This window comes from Mastigoproctus giganteus, chromosome 12 (genome assembly GCF_048544385.1).
Source record: "Mastigoproctus giganteus isolate SK-2022 chromosome 12, ASM4854438v1, whole genome shotgun sequence".
NCBI lineage: Eukaryota > Metazoa > Arthropoda > Arachnida > Uropygi > Thelyphonidae > Mastigoproctus > Mastigoproctus giganteus.
The window spans coordinates 62,280,042-62,307,641 of record NC_143586.1 but is presented as its reverse complement, the minus strand read 5'-3'; the positions used below and the strand labels follow the sequence as shown (position 1 = coordinate 62,307,641).

At 32.0% G+C, this 27,600-nt stretch overlaps 1 protein-coding gene across 1 annotated transcript in view; it reads right to left on the bottom strand.

Annotated features, from left to right (window-relative positions):
- The window catches only part of LOC150077103 (tRNA (guanosine(18)-2'-O)-methyltransferase TARBP1), a 110,351-nt gene that overhangs the window by 29,319 nt on the left and 53,432 nt on the right, over positions 1-27,600 (bottom strand). The window contains exons 10-17 of the mRNA XM_090385785.1: positions 27,444-27,578; positions 24,300-24,484; positions 22,797-22,998; positions 19,500-19,667; positions 13,840-14,012; positions 12,062-12,130; positions 8,094-8,325; positions 476-628 (exon numbers count right to left, since the gene is read on the bottom strand). Of these exons, the coding sequence (XP_090241911.1) occupies positions 476-628; positions 8,094-8,325; positions 12,062-12,130; positions 13,840-14,012; positions 19,500-19,667; positions 22,797-22,998; positions 24,300-24,484; positions 27,444-27,578 (1,317 nt within the window). The remainder of the gene's footprint in view (positions 1-475; positions 629-8,093; positions 8,326-12,061; positions 12,131-13,839; positions 14,013-19,499; positions 19,668-22,796; positions 22,999-24,299; positions 24,485-27,443; positions 27,579-27,600) is intronic.

Below are 27,600 nucleotides of genomic sequence, written 5' to 3'. Positions count from 1 at the left end.
GGCCATCCTGTGCCAGAATGGACTGCCTCCCTAAGGCCAGTGATCTGTTATCTGTTTCTTAGAATCATATCTATAACCTGCTTACAATACTGGAGCCAACATTTTAACTATGTTATGTCTACTTGGGTTTGGCCAACTTCCACTTTCCCTACTACCACAAAAATCATCTAAACTTTATCACCTTTAACATCAAACATTTGACTGAAATTCTCAAAAACATTTATACAAGTTGACAGTCTCCAAGAGTAAAATAAAAAGGTAAATTTCAAGGTAATTTGATATGGCCACCTGTTTTATACATTTAAAAATTATGTAAACTGATATAAACTGATATAAATTTGTTTTACTGCTTAACCTTCTGAACATCTGTATACTTTCTGAAAAGTCCAAACTTTTGAAAGTGATTATTTTAAGTGGAGGAGAAAGAGTGATAATATTTATTGATATTGAACATGATACAAGTAGTTATATTTACCTTAGTAACAACATCAAACAAATTCTCCATGAGACTTGGATGCTCGAAGAGTATCTTAATGGCCAACCACTCTTGAAGATATCTTACAGATGGTTGCTGGTTTTCTTCCATGAGTTGTAAATATATATTCAAAAGTAGCTCTTTGCAAGACTTCTAATAAGAAAAACAGCAGCTTGTATTCTGTCAGTTATAGCTTATAGCAATTTATCCATAAAAATATGCAATAGAACCTCTCCATTTAGCTCAAGTTATTCTTTATAAACATGTAAATATTTGACGTTTCTGATGGTTAAATAAACATAAAATTGATTTCATGAACTGTGCATGAAATAAAATTTTTAAGTCCCTTTATTTTTCTGTTATATTTTTAATTAACTCATTCTATAGCAAGCTACTACTGCTTTTATTCAGTTTTACAGTCATCTTTCTTTTTCTTTTTTCACCATTCATGATTTATCTATCATCTGTTTAAAAATTTGCATACATAACAGATTCCTTAATCTATTTGACTAAGTAAGGATCACTTTCGTTCCCCCCTCCCAATTAGTAAGTATAAAAAAATTGCTATTTTGCACTTGAAGTTCATTCAGGAATAACTCATTACTTTCCAAGCTAATATCACTATTCCATTATACAAGGTGATCATTTTTAGCATTAGTATAGGCATATATGCAAGAAAGTAAGCTTAGCCAAAAAAAAAAAACCCTGACATTTCACCCATCCATTCACTCCAAACTTTAAATTCAGTTCTTTGAATTTATTTAAGCTATCAACTTCCACAACGACAGATGAATGTTTGTTCCAGCAATCAACAACCCATTAGCAAAAGGCAAATTTCCACACATCTATTCTACAACTGTCTTTCCGCAATTTGAATTTTTGCCCCCTCAGGTATATAATCTAAGCAAAAGGAAGAATCCCATCAACACTGAGCTAGCTCAAACCATTCAAGGCCTTATACACCACAATCAGATCACCTCGTGGGTGCCTAGTCTCCAAATGATGCAATTTGCAGAACTTAAGCCTTTCTTGGTAAGAGTACCCCTTTGTTCCTCTCACCAATCTTGTTGCCCTTCTCTGCACTCGTTCTAGCAATTCTACATCCTTCCTAAAATGAGGCCTGACCATTGCTTTATACAAAGGGATAATCATCTCCTTATCTCTGCTAACAAAATTCTTGTATACCATTGACAACACTCCATGAGCTGCTTTGGCACCCTATCTGCACCGCTCAGAAAACTTCAAATTTGACTGTACAATTATTCCTAGGTTTTTTTCGTTCTCCACTACTCTGAGTGTAGTACTGCACAGTTGGTATGTTACCCTGGAGTTACTGCTACCCATATGCAGTATTTTGCATTTGTCAATGTTAAATTTCAGTTGCCACTCCTCCGCCTGCCCAATGTTTCTAGATCCTGTTGCAGTAGCATACTGTTATTATTGTCATTAATAACCCTGCCAACCTTCATATTGTCTGCAAACTTGGACATTAAGCCTGACATACCTTCATCAATATCACTGATAAATATAGAAAACAAATATAGAAATCCTTGGCAAAGGATGCACAGAAAAACAACAAAGACTTCTTTTCGTATGTAAATTCTAGAAGGAAGGGGATGAATCAGATTAGTACACTTGATATTAGTAGTTCGACTGTTGGTGATACTGCTCAGATAGCTGACAAACTGAACGAGTATTTTGCATCTACATTCACACATGAGAAATTCTGTAGGGGGAGGACATAAGTTTACTAAACTCTAACAGGGAACTAAATGATTTTGTAATAACGGAGAGCAAAGTGGAGGAGAAATTGTTGAAGTTAAACAAAAAAAAAAGGCACCTGAGGAGGATGGAATCTCTCCAGTTATATTTAAAGGAGGCAGTTGAGGGAAGTAAGCAAACCCTTAGCCATAATTATGAGAGCATCCTTAGATTTAGGGGAGGTCCCCATGGACTGGAGATGTGCAAAGAAAAACAACAAAGATTTCTTTACTTATGTAAATTCTAGAAAGAAGGGGATGAATCAGATTTGTACACTTGATATTAGTAGTTCGACTGTTGGTGATAATGCTCAGATAGCTGACAAACTGAATGAGTATTTTGCATCTACATTCACACTACATTTACTAAACTCTAACAGGGATTGTATCCCCAATTCACAAAGGGGGTTCAAAGGGTGACAAATAATTTATAGACCTAACAGTGTGACTTCTGTTCTGGGGAAAATAACGGAGTCACTGGTTAAAGAAGTGTTGCAGGATCATCTAGACAAGACTGCAGTAATAGTTCAGACATAGCATGGGTTTGTTAAGGGAAGGTCTTGTATGACCAATTTGATTGGATACTACGATGTGGTCATAAAGGAACTGGATGCAAAAAAATAACTTTATTGGAAGACTGCTGTACAAATTGGAGTGGTATGGCATTAACGGCAAGTTCCTACAATGGATAAAGGGATGGATGAGTGGGAGATGGCAGAGAGTGGTAATAAATGGACACTGCTTCAAGTGGACTAATGTTATCAATGGAGCACCTCTAGGGTTCAGTGCTGGACCCATTGTTGTTTTGTGTATTTACCAATGATATCAATGAAGGTAGATCAGGCTTAATGTCCAAGTTTGCAGATGATACAAAGGTTGGCAGGGTTGTTAATGACAGTAAAGACAGTATGCTACTGCAACAGAATCTAGAAAAGTTAGGCAGATGGGTGGAGAAGTGGCAAATGTAGTTAACATTGACAAATGCAAAGTTGTTTGTTTGTTATTTAGTTTTTAGGAGCATTAGCAACTAAGGCTATATTGCTCCGGGGATATGCGGTGGTCATTTCCTGACCTTTCCGCATCCTCTGTATTTGGTGGTCACGGGCTCGAACCCCGGTCTAATCAAGAAGCGTGTGCTACGCACTGCTGCTCCTACCCACCTGGCTACGGAGGTGCCTAAAATGCAAAGTACTTAAGCTATCAACTGCATATGGGTAGCAGTAGGCCCAGAGAAATGGACCAACTGTGTGGTACTACACTTATGGTATAGAAAATAAAAAATACCTGGAAGTAATTGTGCAGTCAGATATGAAGTTCTCCGAGTAGTGCAGACAGGCTGCCAGAGCAGGTCATGGAGTCTTGTCAATGATATATAAGAATTTTGCTAGCAGAGACAAGGAGGTGATTATCCCTTTGTATAAGGCAACAGTCAGACCACACCTTGAGTACCGCGTACAGGTCTGGGGGCCTCATTTTAGGAAGGATGTAGAATTGGAATTGCCAGAATGAGTACAGAGAAGGGCAACAAGATTGGTGAGAGGAATAAAGGGGTAATCTTACCAAGAAAGGCTTAAGTTCTGCAAGTTGCAGCATCTGGAGACTAGGCACCTGCGAAATGATCTGATTAAAGTGTATAAGGCCTTGGATGGTTTGAGCAGGCTCAATGCTGATGGGATACTCCTGTTTGCTCTGACTAAGGACCTGAGGGGGCATAGATTCAAATTGAGGAAAGACAGTTGTAGAGTAGATGAGTAGAAGTTTGCCTTTAGCCAGTGGTAGTTGACTGCTTGAAGAGACTTCAATCTATTGTGGAAGTTGATAGCTTAAATAAATTTAAGGCTGAATTAGACAAACACTTGGAGTACCCAGATGGGTGAAATGGGAAGGTTTTTTTTTTTTTTTTTTGGCTGATGCTGTATAAGCTTGCTTTCTTGCATCATATGCCTCAACTAGTGCTAATGCTAACAACAATGGGCTCCCCTCCAAACCCTTTTGGTTTTGGGCCCCTTGTGAGAACCCATGAATACATAAATAACTTTGGGTAAAAGAGTGCTAGAGACATGAAATTTATAATTAACTTGCTTAAAAGAATTCCCACTTATGGCTCCAAAAATGTTAAACTTGCCACTGGTTAAAAAACTTTCTACTGTAGGAAACAGTGAAAGACAATGTATTGTTGTGCACTACAGTTTGATATTGAAATCCTATAAGTCATAAAAATTTTTCACTCTTTATATTCTGATAGTATAGAGAAATATTTAAATATTTCTCCATTTATAGCTCTTTCAGCCAGATCAACTTCCATTCATTCCACACCACTCCAAGTGAGCTGTAATAGGAAACAATGGCTGATAGGCTCCACTCACAATGGACTGTCTGAAAGGGTCCACTGTTTCCTATAAAACTCAGGTAGTGAAATGAATGGAAATTCACTATGTGAAAGGGTTGTCAGTGTTGGCACCATATGAAACTGCATAATTCAATTTTTAAATGCATTATTTATTGTTTCTATTCACTTGAAATCATGTCTGCCATCTTATTTGGTAAAATACTTACTCTGTTCAGATTCTGTCCCCAGTTTATGTTTAAATATTGAACAAGTGGAAATATGTTTTGTTCGGCTGTGCCTGCTTGTATCTATTATCCCTCCTCCCATAGACTTAAAAAAATTTCCTTTACAACTTCATCAACAGTATGCTACATTATTGGACATTCTTAATTAAAGTGGTTGTTTTTGTCAGTGCTGGTGAAAATTTAGTAGGAATATTGAACCAGCATATACAAAATAATTGCTAAATTACTAGTGAAAATGCAAATCTAAAACCATGACAATATTTTTTTTTCCTATATGACAAGATAGATTTAACTTGACAGCACTTTTATTTTAACTCTTTATTGCAAATAGATTCAATAAAAAAAATGCAGCATCAGCTATGTGAATATGAAAGCCTGGAAACCACTACATCCACACTCCACCCTTATGGGTAGCAAAATAGTAATATTACTGGGGGCTTTTCATGTAGTGAGGCAGCATTTTACTGTTTGCATCCAGGTACTTAGAAGGCCTGACATGCTTGTGATTGCAGTAGCATTTCACCTATGTTTTCTTTATTTTACGTGAGCTTTTCTATCAGCCTGATCAGCTTGCATGACATTTTTGAATACTGGACAAGGCAGAAAGAGGTACCCTAATCTAAATTATTAATACTGTTTTTAATATCAGTAGCATCACCAAAAAAGTGAATCTACTATTTATTTAAAATTCAAGGCACAGTCATGCAGCTCTTGATGTGTGACTTGTCATTTGATGAAAGTCCCTGGTCTCTCATCATATGGCAGGTAATCTCTATTAACAAATTTATGATGAACAGCGAACACTGAGGCTATGTAAACAGTCCAGTAATATATGGAAGAAAAATTTAGTGTGTCCCCCATGACAGGAATGAAGAAATGTGTGCAATTTTCAAATTATTCCAATGCCTGTGTTGGAATAATTTCAAAGTTGTACACATTTCTGCATTTTTATAAACAACTGCAATTTTTATAAACTTTATTTTCCTTTGAATAAACCTGAACATGTATTTATAACTAAAAATCAAATGCATCAATATGTGAAACATAAGTTCTTCACACCCCCAACATATTCTAAAATATAAATAGTATGAATCATCTTTTTATTTTATTTGTTGGACATTAGGGAATAAACATTACAATCTCAATAATATCACTTTCTTCATTGCAGGGTATGAGCAACAAGTGTGCAAAAGAGTAGCAAAGAGAAGTAGAACATTAACAATTGAGGAAAATTAAACAATGTGCTAAACCTGCACATAAGATCTGCAAATCTTATAAGAGGTTTGCTTACCACTCCTCTACAGAACTATTATCTCTCACTAGCGATATAATTTTCTCATGGGTGAATCCACTAAGGGAAGCAAAACCTTGAACTCATGCCATAACTGGTAGAGTTAGAGGAAAAATCCAAAAACTTTCGCAAGAACAAAGACAGACTTGCGATGTGATGAGATTGCATGTGTTGTTGACATCAGCCAGAGTACAGTTTATACAATATAACAGAATATTTGTGAAACTAAAAACATTGCATCTTGCTGACCACCAACACTGCATCTGAAGATGAAAAAAGACAGTCACTGCTGAATTACATCTTTCCTGTCATTCAGATGGAAAAGAGTTGTTTCCTTCTTTTATAAAAAAAATCAATGCAATTCATGAGTAGGGTTATGGTGTTCTGAACCTGAAATACTGGCATCCTTACTCTCATTGAAACCCAAAAATTTTGACAGGAACCAAACAAACAGCCTTTATCGCATACACTTCTTCAAGTATTCTTCAAGTATTCTTCAAGTATTCAGACAGTCAATATTGTCTCATTTCTAAGGAAATTTTTGAGACCCACACTGAAAGAAGCAGCTAGGCAGACCCATTAAAACAAGGTCCACTGAGTCTACAGTCCCGATCTCACTTCCCCAGATTTTGATTTGTTTCCAAGGAATAAATCAGCCTTGGAAACAAATCAAAATGGACGGGGAGTGAGATTTTCCACCTTGGATGAGCTCAATATAGCAATGAATAACACTGCATGAATATTTATTATGAGGGAACACTTGATGGCAAACTGCTATGGCAAGAATTAGTAAATTGTCATTTAAAAATGAACTAAGAAGACATCTTGGGATAAAAATATCCATTTAAAGGTGAGTAAGGCAGATAAGAAACTTAAAGAAGCCATATTGGCATTGGAATATAAAAGTATGGAAAAGAAAGATTAGCTCAACAAGCATTTGAAACAAAAATGAAAGGTGCTGGGCCCAGAGGCAGACTAGGAGGAAGGAGGGTTAATGGTGGCATCAAGTAAGCATTAGAGGAAACAGAGCTTATTATAGCTAGGGGCGCCTCCATAGCCAGGTGGGCAGGAGCAGCAGTGCTTAGTACATGCTTCTTGATTAGACTGGGGTTCGAGCCCGTGACCACCAAATACGGAGAATGCGGAAAGGTCAGGGAATGACCACCGCATACCCCCGGAGCAATATGGCCTTAGTTGCTAATGCTCCTAAAAAAAAACCAAAATAACAAAAAAAAAAAATAAATTATAGATAGGACTAAAGATATAACAGCAAATAGCATAGAAGAAAATACCAAACAGAAGGACTAATTTGTACACTCACTGGCTATAACAGACTGGATGATGGTAATGCTTAAAACTGAATCTGCATTATGTGGCTAATTGATATGTGTGAATTTGCATTTATGTTTAACACTTTCCATTCTAACGCCCTATCATTTTATTTTGTATTAATTTTATATTTAATCACAATGTCACATTTAAGAACAAACCGAAAAGTTCAATGATGAAGGAAGGAGGGATGAATTTACTAATGACTAATAAACTTCTACTTAAACTGAAAATACAAATCAGTTATCTGAGACTTTTTTTCACATGTCTTAGTGATAGAACAGCATGCAAAAAAAAGTCACATCAGTCTTGTGCTACAATATTTAGATCACACTCAGCACATGCAATTCTTATATGTAACTGAGACCAAAAGTCCATTATGAATATGAAGGCATTAATATTTAATATATTAGGGAGAAATTTTCAGAATAAAAAAAAAATTTGTTTTAAATTTCTTTTTATCATATACAGATTTAAATATTCACTTTTGCAACAGTGTATAAAACATTATAAAAAATTACCAATTATTTTCTTAATCTTTAGTGAAAAAAAATGACAACCATTTATTATAATTTTTTCAGATAAACTTATTTTTATTTTATATACCGTATATTTAATGTACAATAGAAAAATTATAATATCACAGAATAATAAAAAATAATACTTCGTCCAGGAAAGGTTCTAAAATCATCAGTGACTGCCAAATTCTATTTTTAACTCTGTGGATAAGTGAGTTACCAAAATGCCGAGTCCTTGTCGAAGTGAAATCTTTATCCTTCTGTATTAAGAGTAATACAAGTTGGGAAACAAGTTCTTGAACTGAGTCACTATCTGCTTTTAATGTTATCAGAAAACAGATAGTTTGAATTCGCACCATCTGATCACTCATATATTCACTAGAAAAAAAAACAATCATATAGACAAATAGGCAATCAGTATAACATTCAATAAAATTTTCAATACAAGAAGAAAGTAAAAAAATGTAATACAGTGGACACTGCTTATTGCTGCATTCATTTCTGGACTCAGCCTAACTGATAACAATAATTAAGAAACAAGAATGCAGCTTTTTTTGCATTTTTTATTGATATAGAGCAGAAATGTGTATATAAAAAATTGTGAAAGGGGACAGAAAGAAATTAAAATCAAGCAACATAAAATACTTTAATTTGATTGTCCACTATTTCTTTGAGAAAGTTTTCAATAAAAATTAAACTGTCATATTGTTTCTAGAAATCCGTACAAACTATTAAAAGCAAATAAATAAAATATTAAAATCAAGAATTAGAAAAGGGTTAATGATTTGCAGTAAACAGCTTGTTAGGAGTACAGATACAGTAATTTCTTTCTAAGCAATGGCAGTAACTACACGTGCAATGTGTCAGAATTTAAGACCAAATCAGAATATTATGTAATCACTTAAACTGCAATAAGGCAAAAAAGTGATAACAAACTGAAGTGCTGATTACGATAAATGTTTTTTTTCTATGTATTAGTATACATCTGATCGCGATTTCATAAAAGTGATAACATTATCCATGCTCATAATAAGCTGTGTACGAATTACAGATTCATTTAATAAAGCATATATTTTAGAAAGTATCACAATACTTTGTAAAAGACAAATAGTAATTTTTTATGATAATTGTGTTTTGGTTTTGCAGCACAATGCAATTAATGTGTACAATATTATTGTACATTCATTAATTACAAATATTAAAATAAATTTCAGTGACTACACTTCACACAACTGAAAACTAAACTAATAAACATTAAAGTATATTTAAGAGCTGTATCTAAAATTTTCAGTGAAAGGGCTGTTATTAAAATTTATGAAAAGTTAATATGTATTCTATGAAGTGAAAGCATTTAACTCCATAGTGGAATCTTGGTTACACAAAAGAGTAAAAGGAAGTTAACCATGCACTCTTTTTCTCTCAGACTTGAAAACAAACCTCAAAGATTGGGCTGCAAAGTAGTTGAGTCCAGGATCAACTCTTTTTACTCTTTAGGGCAATCAGAATTCCAGCACGTAATAAACTAATAACTGATTCTCAAATTTACATGGGATTAAGCTTCATAGAATACCAAGCAGCTTTTCATAAATTGTAAGAACTGTAATTGTGATTAAAATTTATATAACAAATTTAAAGATTTGTACTGATTTTCTCATATTTCAAGATTTAAATGCAAGAAGAAAGAAAAGGAAAAAAATCATATCATTTCCACACACCTATGCTGACATAAATTTAATTTTTACCAAGTTTAAAACTGGTGTTGTACAGTGCTAATTAATAAAAGTCTGAGTGGAAACCATACTCCTTATATATAATTAGAGTAATGACAATCTTTAGCTATTCAGCATCTTCAAAACACTACCTAAAATGTAATGCAACCACAAGTTGAACTTAACTACATGAGTCCCGCTGCCTTATTATCAATGGATTGCTATTTTTCACTTTCTATAATGGAATATAAATAATGCCTTCAATAATTTAATGCCATAAAAGCAACAAAGAGCTTCAGTGTAATATGTTATCATTATTAACATATAAACTGCATATTTACTTGTTGGCAAACCTTGCAGTAGAAATAACAATTTTGCCTGACACATAGAGAAAAAAAAAAAAAAAACACATTAAAGGATAATAATAAAAATATCTGAGTCAATCTTCCAACCAATTTTCTGAGCGCTTAACAATGTTCAGTGCACTTCCACCCAAGTTAATACTTACAACTCATTGTACTCCAAATGTAGAACCTTACTTGCATTTACTAGTATTAATCTGATAGAAGTTGTGCTCTTGAGCATGACAAAAGCAGTTGAACAGCACCAAAGTTGGGCATCTGACAAGTGCTCAACTGTGGTTTTTATTTCCGGAAAAAGATTTTGGTTTTATGAATTCTGTTTAAAGTACATCAATATTTGAACTTTTCTTGATGGACTGCAAGAATTTTATTTTTAATGAAAAATTTGAAATTTTAAAAATGTTTTTTATGAGAAATGCCAAAAACCAGTTTAACTGTTTTTTGGCATTTCTCTTCTTTTTCTGTTATTCTCTTTTTCTATATGGGTAGACTTTATTTTACTGTTTTAAAAATATTTCCTATTTTTTCGTCAGTGTCAACAAGAATATTTATTGTAAAACTTTTATTTTTTCTGATAAAAAAGTTAAGACTATAAAATATAAACATAGAAGTATTAGTCACTTGCATTTTCCAGTACAGAAAACTGTTGTGCACAAAAAAAAAAAAAAAAGCAATTGAGGCATATGTATATATATTAATGTTTTGTCAAATAAATAAATAAATAAATAAAAATAATAATAATTGAGACAAGGAACCATTTTATTTCGACAATAACAGCAATTGAGGCACATTTTATACAATAATTAAACAAAAAACAAATAAAATATTCCATTTCTGTAGCAGACACATCACCAGGCAAGAAACATTTGTTTACATTATGCTGAAACCGAAAATAGCAAGATGAAGTGGAAGACAAAAATAGTAACAAAAATGGTTGCATATAATTCTGAGTAATCAATAATTGTTTATTTCTTAGACTGCTCAAATAAAATTTTGGCTGCATCAAAAGTTTCAGCCACTAACCATGAACCAACAATTAATGCAGAACTGTTATTTTAAAAAGGGACCAGCCTTGGACAAGCACCACTGGCTTAAAGCTTAATGGTAATTTTTTAAATTAGCAGTATAATTTTTCTAAGACTTATTCATTAACAAAATTCCTTGATTTCAAAAACAGAAAATTATCATCTCTAACTTAAGAAGCCTGAATATAGCATTTATCAACACATCTGATAAGCATCTGGGAGGAAACTGGTTTCCTCAAGTGCGAAAGGCCAGAAGACAATCAAGAGGAAATGTTTTTAGACTTTCATGGCAAACCTGATCCAATGCCTAGAGCAACTACTTATGTTTATCTGGCACCTCTGTAACTAGGTGGGCAGGAGCAGCAGTGCATAGCACACGCTTCTTGATTAGACCAGGGTTCGAGCCTGTGACCACCAAATACGGAGGATGCGGAAAGGTCAGGGAATGACCGCTGCATATCCCCGGAGCAATATGGCCTTAGTTGTTAATGCTCCTAAAAACCAAATAACAACCAAACATGTTTTTCCAAAATTTTCTATAGAATTTTTCAAAAGACAACTGTTAAAAGCTAATTCATTCTTGTGAATAATTTTTGAGTAGATCATCTCACTAAAAAAATTCGGAAACAAAGAAGTCAAGAGGATATGTTTGGTTCCAAAGATTTTATGCGTATGTTCAATCAAAAATAACCTCTCTACCCAACACGAACGTTTTGTACTGACTATGCCTCCAACTATTCCATTTTATATTTGTGGTGACTCAGATAACATTAGTGAATCATATGAACCAGATTTATAAACCAACTTGGGAAAAGTTATCAACAGCCATATTAATGTTAATACTGCATTTTAGTTCACTGTGGTCGCATCTAATAATGGAAGAGGCACATTTTCTGACACACAGTGCTATAGTCTTTTTACACAAAATCAAGATTTTCCATTTTTAAATATGATGCCAGCATGCTTTTTCATCAGTATAATCAATATAAAAATTAAGATTGATATTAAGACTGATTACCTATACTGTTCATTAATTGACAGGGTGTTTCCTTGAGAAATAACAAAAGCTTCTGTATCACGTATTACCCTGCAAAAAAAAAAAAAACCAACACTAATAAATAAATTAATTAATAATACAAAAAATAACATATTTTTCAAAATTTAAAGGCATTTATATGTAAATTTACTGAAAACCAAAAGCAGCATGAGAATTTTTTTTTTTTTATTAGCTATGACACTTTGACTACATTAAGCTATGATAATAGCATGGGTTGAACTTGTGCTGGCTTGACCTTTGTTATAGGAAAGAACAACAGCCTCTGCTCACTGCTTGTACTAATAATCACTTGGAAATGTAGAGTACTCAAGCATATTACAATTTTACCTTTCACAATGTTTTTGTAAACACTGTTACAAATAATATTGCTTTCACTGTTTCCAAAACAATTCTTTCATTTGTTTTAATTTTTTGTGGTGCACCATTTTGTGAAAGTGATTCCACAATGAACATCCAAAAAGTTTACACTTTGACTACAAAATATCATGGGTATCCACACATGATTTTTTTTTAACTTTGAATATATTTATGTATTTTGAATAACACTTCTCTGCATAAAAGACAAAAACAACAACAAAAAAGTTTAATGCAAAACAAAATAATAATTGCTCTATTGAGCTTACATTTAATTAAAAAAATTTGGAATTTAGGAATAACTATGGATGAAACAAGAAAAATAATTAAATGATATAACAGTCTTATGTTACAGTCTACATCTTCCCTACCTTCTTCCTCTTGCTAAGAAAAATTAAATTTAAGAACAAAAGTTTACATAGCTTTCTGTCACTCCTGGCTGACTAGGTGGGATCAAATCCTAGTGCAACACAGATGAAGAATGATAAGAAAATAAGTAATTCTTCTTCTCAAGCCAAGTAATCCTTCTGTATTTTCTACCCTATGGGAAGAAGATACAGAAGATGCAGACTATAACATATGACCATCGTATTTCTTAATCATTTTTTGTTTAATAATATCAAATCCCACAGGAAATGCATATCAAAGATTTGAAGGAGTTCACTGGGCATGCATGTAGGAGAATGAGCTGACAACATGAAAATCTACCCAAGAAAGTCTTGATAAGGTTTTTGTCTGAAATCATTCTTAAGATCACCAAGTTAACAGAGGCTGTTTCAGAGAATGATCCAGCCTGAGCTTCAAAGTGCCATCAATAGGACTGATTCACAGGCCATTCACAGGGAAATGCATATCATTTGTAAAAGTTCACTGAGCATGTGTTGTAGAAGATCAAGCTGACAATATGAAGATCTACCCAAGAATGTCCTGCTAAGGTTGCTGTCTAAGACCATTGTTAAGATCACCAAGTTAACAGAGGCTATTTCAGAGAATGATCCAGACTTGGAGATTCACAGTGCCATTATAAGGACTGATTCATAGACCATCTCCTATCTCATCTTATTTGCACATTAAATGCCAATTGCCATGCATTTACTGATAAGATAAATTAAAAATGTTTCTGTTTTAACCTGTGATCTCTATTTACAACATTACTGTATATTTTTATTTTACACAGAGTGCATGTAGTTATGGGAATGATGAAATGCATTAAAACAAAATCCAAGATCTTCAGATCATGCTGATGCAGATTACCTCAAACTAGCAGCATGAAAAATCAGGAATGCAATGATAATTTCGAAATAATTGCAGTATGGCTCTTCTATATGTGAAAATACAAAACACTTTTACTTCAACAGTGAATAAAAATATAAGCATATTATTACCTTTGGTCTTTTCTGTATACTGGTCCAAATATCAGGGCATCACATAAAAGACTGATATGATTCAGGATGGACTTGAAGTGAAGTTCCCTTCTCCATATTGACAAACAATGTTCTACCAGCATATTAAAAATACCTGTGCTGGTTTCTCCTAATTCATGAAGCTCTTTAGAATACTAAGAGATATATACATAAAGCAATCATCTATATTTAATGCAATTAATCATGAATATAAAACAAGCAATTCAGCAACTAAACATTTAAAAAAATATATACAATTTCCTTAAAATATATAGATTATAGTTATTTGAAAATAAAATGTATTTATAAAATAGAAGAATCAAATCATCATCAACAAAATCCCCATGCAAGCAAGATAACATAAAACTACAATCACAGATAATAATGAAAAGCACACCATTGTATATCATATGAGATTTATTTTATGATATTTATGGAAATATTACCACCTCAACATATACCTAAAACTTTTTGGTGACATTTCAAGGTTGTGCTAACTAATCTTCAGATCTATAAAAGGTTACAGAGCAAAGAAATCAACTATAAAACAGTTTAAAATGCATTAATGGTGAATAATTGAAGTTTGAAGCTAGCAAAATTTATAAACTTTAAAACTTACCTATCAGAAATGGAACTGCTGCTAACTGGAACTATGTCACACTTGGTTGACGGTGAGAAGGTGGATGTTCCTTTTTAAAAATGTGCAAACTTAATCCTATATGCTCAGAAATCCAATGGGTGAAAAGTTGCCAATATACTCTGCATACCAAACTATAGGCAAGAGAGGGATGCACTATGCATAAAAACATTGGTGATAGGGGATTTTGGAAAACCCTGGATGCTAGGAAATATTTCCCTAGAAAGTGGGGGAAGAATAGATAATGAGAACAATGGGCTAAACAGAAAGCTAATAAACATAAAAATAATACAACTTGTATTATTTTTATGGTTAATTTCTTTGTTTTGTAACCCCCTTTAGGCCTGAAGAAATTTCAGCATAAGCTCAAACTGTCAAAACATTTTAAATGTATACTGAGGAGGTAACACTTCAATGTTTATAATAAAATCTATCTCATGTAGTACTACTGTGATTTTAATTATTATCTCTTACTATTACATAGATCATATCAGCTTCCTTTCATTTAACAAAATTACAAGTTTTTAAATAAGGTAACCTTAGGAGAAGAGTTAAACAGGTACAGTGATGTGTGAATGATATACACAAGTAACATCTGCAATAATATCAAAGGAGTTAAAAGTGAATTTCCAGAGGAAAGATTAAAAAAAGACAGATCATTTGATATGTACTGCAAGGATTCAGAAAATAAAACCATTGTCATATGGAATAATGTACATGTGCTTAGAGGCACTTATATGCAGGCATTCTAAATAGGCCAGAAACAAAAATGGGAGATTAGAGTAGACTGCAAGTTTGCCAAGTTCATAGAGACAGGAAACAAGAAACAAGATCATTCATGTCAAACAAGATAATTCAGGAAAACGAGATCATTCATGTCTCTTTCATTCTAAGGCATTTTAATAAGATGTCAGGCCAAATGTAATGCAAACTTGAGTAACAGTTATGGAAAATTCTGAGTTCTTTATACATGATATGATGATGTGAAGAGATAGATCCATCTACTTATAATACTTAATGACAGCTGATCAATTATTTATAACTGAACTATTACAAAGATGAAGACAGTGACCAGCTGAAATAATTAGTAAAATTATCACCAACTGGAAGTGATGGGGGGAAAGGATTTTGTTCTAGAGAGTATACAATGAGAGGCCATGCAAGAATATGATGTACAAATTTTACATAGTTATTACAAAAAACAGTCCAGCTGATACTAGTAATGTTACTCAGAAAATTGCATACAACGGTTTGGCAGAGCCACAATGCACCATTAAGCCTCCAAACAACTAACCAACCATGGAACAGCAAATTGCTATTCAATGAGCGGGGGAGAGGGAATTCAATCTGTGCAATTTCTGGATTAGCTAGAATCTCAGCATAATGGACTTTTGGCATTAATATCACCTTTCTATATCCAAAAAACTAGATTTTTTTTTTTTTTTTTTTTTTTGTTTCCAGCATGAATTTTCTTCTAAATAGCCACTTTATATCAATTGAAATATCCCCCACGGATTAGTGTTGACATCTCTCTCTCTCTCTCTCTCTCTCTCTCTCTCTCTCTCTCTCTCTCTCTCTCTCTCTCCCCCTCTCTCTCCCTCCCTCCCTCCCTCCCTCTCCCCAAATTCTCAACCTCATCTAACAAAGAGTGGTCAGGTTAATATATGATTGCTTTTCTGACAGACTTACACTCCATATCAAACAAAAGTACAGTTTCTGCAGGATGCTTTTTTTCTACAGATATATCAATAGACACTCATCTACTGATTTGGCATTGTAATTCTGTCCCTTTCTTATAAATCAGAACATATGCTACAACCGGCCAACATGCAATCACAGTTTTGGTTGTTCTATCCTCTTCAACAGTCCTCCTTCATATGCATTTCTTTAAAACTGCAAACTGCAGAAATCCATGACCAATATAAACAAGTTTACATAATCATCACATAATGGCTCTAAAAAAATGCCATTAATGATACGAGTTTGAGTAAATAACTGTCACTACACTTCTAATTACAGTTGAACCTCCTGAATACTGCAACCTATTATCTGGTATCACCTTTTTTAACTGTGTTTAGAAAAATAGTGAAATCTGGCAAAAAACCTTAGATTATGTTCTAGGTTTGGCCATCTGCCCAAGGTGAAGGTCAGATTTGATAATGCAAGTACAGATATCACCTCAGAGCTATAAAAGTTTGTTTCTATATTCCAATCACATGGGGAAATTTGTCAGAAAGTAATGGGATCATTTACTGCTATTCATGAAAAACATTAGAAACTTGTTGATGATTGGTAATGAATTACTTAGAGGCTGATGTAACATGTTCAGCTTTTGGACTGTCATGTTTGTAAACAACATCAAAATAACAATTTTCATTTATTCACCCATATGCTGCCTAAAAGAAAAACAAGTAGCTCGGGGGATTGTGGTAGTTAAAACACATTTATCTACAAAAAGATTGTACCGTTAAGAAGCTTATCTGTGAAATTTCACTCATTCATGTGAACTTTTTTATATTTGCTGCTCTACACAATAAAATACTTATCAATATACTGTGTGTTATTTTTATCTTAATGCAGGATACAATTGCACGGTATTATGTATAATAATATACAGTGTGTAAATGTAGAGTTATTTATATATTTTAAATATATATTAATCTATAATAACTCTAAAATTTCAAGATCCATCAAGGATCAGGTGCTGAAGTTGCTGTATGTGGGACTTATGCAGAAAATGCAAGCATCAACAAAAAAAACCCAGATATTTGTCAGAAACTATAAAAATGCGATAACCTTGTTATACAGCCACTAAAATAGCAGGCAGCACCAAGACAAAAATTAGTATTTTCTATTTAAATGTTCTCAAATGCAGTCCCTGCATGTGAGATAAATTCTCAAGGGCACAGAAATATCATCCAGAGGTACCCAAATGGAAACTTGATTCTTTTTCTAGCCATATATTTTTTTTCGAACTCTTAACATTATTAGGAAAATCAAGAAAACAGGAGTAACTTTTTATCTATTCAACTTATTTCCTATGTAAAAATTCAGGTGGAGAAAATATTTTTAATCGTTTTCTGAGAACCACAGAAGCACTGGAATGATCCAAAAGTATGAAGTAAGATATGTTTGTGATTTTATTTACCTTTAGAGAATGACACAGATTAAAGAAGTATGATGGGTTTTTCAAAGGTCACAATTCTATGAAGTTTGCTTTAGATGTATTCACTTCAATCTTTTTCCTACTCTGTTTTTTTTTTTTTTTTTTGTTAGTTGTTGGCACATCGGCTTCTGTGGCCATAATGAACCTCCCAAAGTTTTTGCATTTTCTACTCCGATCCAAGCCCGAGGCGGGATTCGAACCCACGACCTTTGGGTTGCCAGGCAGGCACTTTACCTACCCGACTAGCCTGGTCGACTCCTACTCTGTCTTAGGTGTATGAAGATATAGCCGTCATGTATACAGGATATGTTTGACTATGTAAGCCCAGATGCACTATTTAAAGTGTATGAAGCCTTACATGGTCAAAGATTTGTTCCATTTTCTCACAGTACTTCTCAAAATCAGGGCCCTGCAGCTGGACATTCACCTGAACAACCTAATCAAACAGATGACTGTATATATCTAATAATTGTATATATATTGTATAACTGTATATAATTGTATATATCTTATTTCATTTATTTGACTGTCTGTCTTTTAAGGCTAAGCTGTTAAATTTAATATTATCTATGGCTAACTAGAAGCCTATCCTAATCTAGCTACAACTGGTAAAACAAACATTAAAAAAAAAATAAAAAAAAAAAAAAAATGGATATTTTTCTTTAGATGTATTGAATAGTGCTAACCCCTGACAATATACCATTCAATTTTTCTATTTATAATCGGTAATATATTTTGTGTATACCTGTATTTTGCATATTTCTGTATCAGTATTTTGTGTATATCTGTATATAGTCTGTTGTTGTTGTTATTTGGTTTTTAGGAGCATTAGCAACTAAGGCCATATTGCTCCGGTGCGGTGGTCATTCCCTGACCTTTCCGCATACTCCGTATTTGGTGGTGACGGGCTCGAACCCCGGTCTAATCAAGAAGCGTGTGCTACGCACTGCTGCTCCTTCCCACCTGGCTACGGAGGCGCCTATATAGTCTGTATTAGTATTTTGTGTATATTTGTATATAGTCTGTATACCTGTGTTTTGTGTATTAGTATTTTGTATATTTCTGTATTAGTATTTTGGGTATATCTGTATATCCAAAAGGGCACCCACATGAGGAAAAACTTCAAATATGTGGGCTACAGAGCTTGGTAACTAGGCACCTTAGAGGAGACTTGACTAAGGTCCAATGCTCTGAGAAGGGAAAGTAAAATGATCAAAGGTATTTTACTTTCCCTTCTCAGATTAATTCAAATTACAGGGCAAAGAAATTTAGATTGGTTTGAAGGATTTTTTTTTAAGCAAGCAAGTTGTTAATTACTGGAATAAGTTACCTCTCTGAGTAGTTGAGGCTGATGATTGGTAAAATTCAAAGTTCATAAGGAGGGACACACATAGGTTATTTCTTTTCTTTTTCTATTTTATATATTCAATTGTTTTATTTATTATTATTATTATCATCATCATCTATTTATTTTTTGGCTGGTGCAACAAAAGTCTGGGGCTTTCTTGCACGTATGGCTAATATTAATAGTAAATTCTGTTTGCAGGATGATGCAGAGTGAAGATTATGTAAAAACCACAAAATAAAAAGGAACACAGACAGAATAACAACCTGTTAACTGTCTATTATCATATTATTGACACTGCCATTTTTCAAAATTTCTCTTGTACCTTCATGATCAGTCCCTGCTGATCAGAAGATAACTGACCCAGAAAGGATCCTAATCATAAACTATTTTATCAGAGGATGCAGTCAGATAGTTCTGTATATGTACAAGTAATAACAGCCATTTTATATACAATTACTATTATATTGAAAATGATAAGTTAGAATACTAACCTTTATAACATGCTTACAAAATTGTGATTCCATAACTGATGGTTGAAAAGCCATGTGAATGAAAGTTTTCAAGGTAGGTTTAAACAGGTCACTTTTGCGAAGCTCCAAACAACTTTTCCAACTTTTGTTCAAAAATTCCACACACAGATCCTCATTTGAATTAAGCATCTGATTCAGAAAAAAAAAGGGGGGGGGGAGTTTACTTCAATAATTTAATAGAAAATCTTGTTTAATAGTTAATTTCATGCAATCAACAATTAAATAAACTTTTTTACTGAAGCAATGCTTTTTACTAAAAGTATGTATGTAGTGCAATACTGAAGTGCCTCCACAGTATGAGATCAATGTATTTAGTAGCACATTTAATTTGCTCAATGCTATGTATAAACAGAGGTTTATACATGCCTATACAATAATTTTCATTTTAATAGTTAACATTCAAGTGCAGAGCATGCACATAAGGTGTTCCATGAAGTAACTTCATTAGGTTGTCAATTAGGTGAAAATACTAAATGTAATGGAAAAGGGAGGTTAAATTCTAGATGAGTTGCCTGTCTTTACTGTCTAAAGATAGTTAAAATTAGTAATGTAAATTATAGTAGAAACTCCAGAATTCAAAAATCCTTCTGAATATTTCTTCAATGGTAGTTTTGTATAAAGCAGAGTGAAAATAGACTGGCTGAACTTAAAGAATAAATTTAAATGATATTAGGATTTATGCATTATGTTCTGTTAATAATTTCCAAACACCAATTTCTTTCTGTTTTACACACTTCCTAGGTTGTAGGTTGCTGCTGTTGTATGTATCCAATGCATAAAATCATTCATTTTGTGAGACATATAACAGTAGTTCACAGAATAGTACCTAATAATACAGTAATACGTTTAATTTTTAAGGTTATTTGATTGCTGCAGTCATACTACACTATTTATCCTTCATATTAAAAAATACTGGACAATCGTAACACCCATAATGGAAGTGGCATTCAAACCTGCAACTTTTTATTTCTTAGGAAGTATATTACCCATTGGACAAATCTGGCAGCACATGTTAACATTTTGGCTTAATGCTGGCAAACATTCTTCTATGGAGATTATAGGGATCAGAGTATTATCTAATAAACCTACTATATATACTGTATTATCTAATAAAAATAACAAATTACCCTTAATATTTTGACTATATGCATAACCTTCAAAACACCAGAATTTTTGAAAATCTGAAACGTGTGATGTCCCCAAAGATACCTGATTTATGAAGTTCTATAGTATATGTATAAAAATGTGTGTTTAACTTGCCAATAATCCAAAGAAGACATCACATATGCAGTTTGACATGAGATGACAGATAAGTTGATGAAAGGAATACATACAGTGGAAGTAGATACAATGCAAGTGGCAAATTCATGAAATGCAAGAGATACTAATATATGCACCATGAATATGAATACTGTAAAGTCTCACTAATTTGGACCCTCTATAATTCAGATTGCCTTATTTTTTTTTTTTTTTTTTGTTTATGCATGCATTTTATTCATGCCAAATGGGGATTTATTTTTTAATGAGAATTTATTGATATGGTTCCAATTTTTTTGTTGCATCCATCTATCAACAAGTATAACAAAGAAAATAATGGAGGAGTTTTTTTTTTTTTTTTAATAACCCTGATAGTGAACATGACACAAGAGAAGAACAGACAACTGTCAATATTAAAAATGAAAAGCATAAAAAGGGCTATTTAAAACTGGGCTGCAAGTTGGAATGATATAAAGCTGAGTGCAATACAAAGTGCACAGAAAAAGTTAAATGATGATACTGCTATTGATTTATATATAATTAAAGATGACAAATATAAAAATGTGCTACACAATAGTAGTAAAAAAAGGATATTAATTGGTGAGATGGGAGAATGTGGATAGAAGAATGGGAAAATGAAGTGGATATCAATAACATTTCAAAGGGGGAGAAATGCTGTAGATGAAGCAGGAAGTAAATAAAAAGAAAAATAAAGTAAAAAAAAAAAATAAAAGGTTAAATTATATGAAGACTACTTTGACACACTTATTAAATTTTCTAATTCTGACAAGGAATTAAAAAAATATTTTTATTCTATAAGAAATTCAGAATGATATATGAAATAGCAATACAATATTTACACAGAAACTTTCTAATTAAAAAAAAAAAAAAAAAAGGAAAAAAAAAGACAATAAGATTGAGGAGAGCCCATCTTCATCAATTAAAGTTACAGTTTCTTGTTTAAAAAATGTATTATTTGTGTTCTATCTGTTTTTTTGATATTGTTTTGAATAAAAATATTTCCATAAAACTTTCTTTTTCTTTTATCATATCTATGTCCTTATAAAATCTAAATTAACATATTGTGCTGGACTGTGAATATATGCTGCTCTTACCAAGAATGGCTTAAGTTCTGCAAATTGCAGCATCTGGAGACCACACACACCTGCAAGGTGATCTGATTGAGGTGTATAAGGTGAATAGGCTCAATTCTGATGGGATTCTTCCTCTTGCTCAGATTAAGAATCTGAGGGGACAATAACTTCAAATTGAAGAAGGACAGTTATAGAACAGATGTTTGGAAATTTGCCTTTAGCCAGCAGGTAGTTGATTGCTGGAACAATCTTCCATCTGCTGTTGTGGAAGTTGATAGCTTAAATAAATTCAAGGAAAACTGAGCAAACATTTAAAGGGAATGGATGTGTGAAATGGACTTTTTTTTTTTTTTTTTTGGCTGATGCTACATAAGCTTGTAAGCTTGCTTTCTTGCATAACATGCTTCTGCTACTACTACTACATTTGCTTATTTTTATGAACTGTGCTTGAAAATATTTACATATAATTATATTCTATAATTTGGACATTTTTGCTAATTTGGACTATCCCTACTACTAACAGTCTGAATTACTAAGAGTTTATTGTATTAACTTATAAGCTATAAAAAAAAAATCCTTGTTTTCCCTCTGATAGTCATTAATTGGGTAAGATAGAAAATTAATATTTATGAGTTTAGGTCCAAACTATTCCTTTTTTAGTTTTTTTTCAAAGTTGGACCTGTTGAACAATAACATTATCTTCAAAAAAATACATAAATAAATAAAAGCACAATATATCAAATTTTTTAGAAAAAAATGTGACATGACTATTACTGTAATATGATTTTTAAAATAGCAAATTCATTACATAAACAAAAATAAAAAATTTCAGAAAAAAATGTCAAAAACTACAAACGGCTAAAATGTATCCATAGCAGAATTACCTGATGATGTGAAGTATACAAACCTTTGGTAGTAAGTGTTTCAGACAGCAAATAATTGGTTGTACAGCTTGAAGAGAACCAGTTTCCAGTGCCTGAACAGCTTCCATACTTACAGCTTCTAATTCTGCATTCTTTGCAGTTACCAAGTAATACTCTATACACTTCCAAATATCTGCAACTGCTTCAGAAGTGAAGTGTCCCCATTCCACTTTGCTGATCTGATCGCTAAAAGCAAGAGCAGCAAATGCATAAAATTAGATTTTATGTTAATACAATAAACAAAATGACAGTTCAAAAACAAGTTTTTCTATTCATCTTCTGTTAAGCTGTTTAAAAATCTTAGTGATTTTATAGTGCGCATTAATATAAAAAAAGAGGCTAATAGGGGGTATGACCTTTAATTTCTTTTATTTTTTATATTTGCCATAAATTTTATCATTTTATTATTGAAATATTATTCACATGTGCATCATCCAGGATTTATCCTCATTTGTAAGATTATTTAAAGTTCACCTTTTCAGTTAGATATTTTTTAGTTTGCAGAGATTTGGTCCTTACCAGTTCACAAGTAATCTTTAATACAGTAATAGATTCCAAGCCAGATAAAAGTAATTTATGAAATATTTAGGCATACCTTTTTTGCTAATTGTATTAATTATATATATATATATATATATATATATTAATTAAGTAAATAATACTTACATTAATATATTTTTAGTAATGAGTCTGGTACTGTTTAAATTTGTATTAATCTAATAATTTATGCATGTATGATTTATAACATGACTCATTATTTTTATGTTTCCATGCATTTATTTTTATTTATTTATTTATTATTATTTTTTTATTAATAGATTATGCATACGTGCATTGTTTGGAGTTTACTCTCTTTTATGTTTAAAAGAGTAAATTCCAAACAATATGTGCACAGAAGTGAACTCATTATTTGAGTTCACCTCTGAATACATATTTTTTGGTTTTAAAAGGTCTGGTCTAGTTTTGTGACAAGTTAACATAGTAACAATTTTGGAATCCAACTTAAAGTTATTTTTTTCACATTGATATAAGTAATATATTAATTGTTTTGAGTTCAGGATAAAATTTTTAGCAGTAAAAGTTTAAGTACAAATTGTAGTACTAATAACAGCTGTGCTATTACATAATTTTAGAATCTAAAGGACCACAATCCAACAAAATGGGGACTGAATTGTTCAAAGAAGTGAAATTTTTACTCTCAATTACAGACACTGCTATCTATATAAAACTAAGAGAAGTGAGAAAACAAAAGAAATGGAAAATTTCAATTAGAGGAGGAAGAATTACAATGTGAAATAGCTGTAGTATTAAAAAAATAATAATAATAAATTTTTTGTGTTTTTTTTTTTTTTTTTTATAATCAGTTTTTTTTATATATTTTTGATAAAAATGATATATGTATGGTATGAATGTATACTCTTTTTAATTAACAAATTAAAAGTAGCATAAATTAAAAGTATTTAAGCTAAAAACGTTTCCTTACTTACACTAGAGCATCTGGTTTATTAAGTGGTCCTGTCACTCTTTTATTCTTAATTAAACTAGCCAGAGTTGCCTGTATTTTTCTTTTAATTTCAGAATTTATATAATCAGCAGAAATCCTTTTAAGTAGATGACAAACAACTGCCATCAGCCTCCATGCCCACACTAGGTGAAATGAACTGATCTCCTTCTAAATCAATGAAACAGAGGCAAAAATGATATATTAAAATAAAATGTATAACATGTTACTTGACATGTATTCATAAAATGCTCCAATACTACAAAATTATGTATGCATATTGTAAAAAAAACATATATTTATTGTGTATGAGTTTATTTATTTATATTACACATATAAAAATATGCTGCTATACAGGGTACCTAAGAAACAGCTCTATGGATTTTTGGTAGTTAACTTTTACTGATAAAAACAACAGGAACTTTGAAGTTTATACACCTTTTTTTTTTTTTTTTTTTTTTTTTGTGAATTATTGCAGTTCAAAATGGACTCCTTTCATAATCCTACAAATGATAAGCTAGCAGCCAAGTTTCCCATCCTTAGATTACTATTTCAGGAGTCACTGCAATTCTACATTTACATAGTCCATAAAGTTAACTATGGTAATTCTCAGTAGCTAAAAAACTGGCCCACCTCTAGCTATCCACTGATCAGAAAATTGAACATTCAGAAAGTTAAAAGCCATGACTGAAAATGAATTTATATCAAGGAGTATATCTCAATCACTCAAGGATTTCTGGATCTCCAAATTCTACAACATACAAAATTCATATCATTTCCCCTCTGAATACATATTTTAATATATTCTGAATACTAACTATGTGGATGTCTATCATGTGTTGATAGACATCCACATAGTTAGTAAAGCCACTGTCATATGAATCATTAAAAGTTAATTATTTATATGACATTAAAATGCATAAATCAGCTGAATGCTGAATTATTGTAGGTTTAGACATTGAGTAAAGTGAAGTCTCATAACTTCACATTACAATGAGATTCTTTTTATATTCAGTAATCTCCTTTAACAATAAGGTGTTTTACATAGTCCACAAAGTAATCCATTAATGATGCAATCACTAATCAAAAAATTTCAGTTGAATTTCCAACATAATGCTGTTTTTCACATTTTTTAACAATGAAAACCAGAATGAATATTTAAGAATTTTTTTAAACATTTCGCAAATTTTTTTATTCCCACATTTTTAATATCAATTTCGTTCTAAACAGTTACAAGTTTACAGATGAGTTATGTTAAATAAATTAGGTATTCATTAGTCATTCTAGTTAAATAACACATTTTTGAAATTAATTATTAAAATGGTAATATTAGTATAAAGTTAGAACCACGGTGCTAATAAAAAGGGTTAAGCTTAGTTAATCCTCTTGATTAACACCATAAATTCAATTTAAGAATAATCATTATGTTTAAACCTTACAGATTTTTTGTCATTAATCTAATATCATTTATTTCTTATAGGTAACACATTATTCATATAAGATATAAATACAGAGAAATCTAAGTATTTCATTAATATTAAAAAAAGGCCTTCTATATAGGATAAAATAAGTTAAAATCACAGAACATAAGTGAGTAGCTTTTAAGTCAGGGCATCTTTTTTCATCTAAATATTTCATAGCACACAATGTAATATAAATAGCAAATTTGTCAAGTGACAGTGAAACCAGGACATAACGTTGCTAAAAAAAATCAACTAAGGATCTGCTATTTATATTGTACTGTGCCATGCACTAATTAGTTAACAAAAAGGTGTCTACTTTGAAAGATATTTACTCACTTATGTTCTATAATTAACTTATTTTATTCTTGCATATGTTCATCCTGTATATATTTTTCACACTTTTAGGATATTTGTTTGTATTCACTCTTTACTTATTTTGTATATTTATTTTAATAAAGTTCAGTCAGTTGTCTCAAGTAATTTTATCAATGTCCAAGATTATTGTTAGTGTGGTGGTTATTATTGTTATAATAAATGACCAATCTGAAATGAGGAGTAAACAACTATAAAGGCTTTTTTGTTTGGTCCTTTACATGAGCTGTTTACCAAAAATTCAGTATGGTAGGATTTGCATAGCAGTACTTCATAAAGTGCACAAGAGAAATTGGTTAACCTATCAACATGAAATTTTATATAAATTTTTATATAAATTTCATGTTGACAAGTTAAGGTCCAGAAGAAGTTCTAATATTTTGAAAAGGATCATAGCTACTGTTTTTAATTTATAAGAACATTTCTGGTGGGAAAGGTAGGGCCTCCATGAATGAGAATTAGGCATAAAACCTTCCCAGGAATCAACAAAACATAAGATGAAGGTTGTTTCCTGGGAAGGTTGATCCAATTTCCTGATTAATGTTGAAACATTATCTGAAATGTAATTTCGTTTATATACAGTTCTGTTGAGGCAGGCATCTTTGGAATGGATATTAGACCTAAATTCTTTCCAGGAACCAATAAAACTATATAGATTTCTGTCAGGAAGTAGGGCTACTGAATCAGAATTGGACCTAAACCCTTAACAGAGACTAATTGAACATTTGTTGAAAATTTGGTGTCCTTTTCAGAGAAAATGGCAGTTTTCTACTTGTCTAATTTTAACAAAATTTGGGAAAGCTTGAAAAATCATTCTAAAAGATCAGATACAAAACTTCATGCAAATACAATGGGAGTCGAGCTATTACATGCAGACAGACAGTGAAGGCAATAGGCACTTCATGCGTTTGGAAATGCACCTAAAAAGAATAAAACTGATGATACAGTAATGTCAGTATTAGTGACAAAAATCACCATTTTAAGATTTTTATCAATAGAACAATGATTAAAATCTTTGTACTGCTGGCACACTTATAAACCCGAAGAATGCTGTTGGTGAAATTACAGCAAGTTTAAAAAAAAAAAAAAAAAAATTGCTGACAATGACTTTATGTTGTGAATACACTTTATTCTTTTAAAAAATAAAAAAAATAAATAAAAGTAAAACTGAGCACTAACAATGTGCTTCTGTTTCCACAATCCCATTAAGGTACATTTGTTTAGAAACATATGTACAACACCACCCTCTGTTTCTTTATACAGATAAAACTACATGGTTATAATTATAACCATACCTTTGCAGTTAATATTCCATCACAGTAATCAATTAATGAAGGAAGAATGGTAATCAAACTTTGCATCATTTGTTCCTCTTCTGATAGCACATAGAAGACTTGCAGGTATAATTTTAAAACTTCAATTTCCTGGAACTAAGAAATATTTTTTTTCATA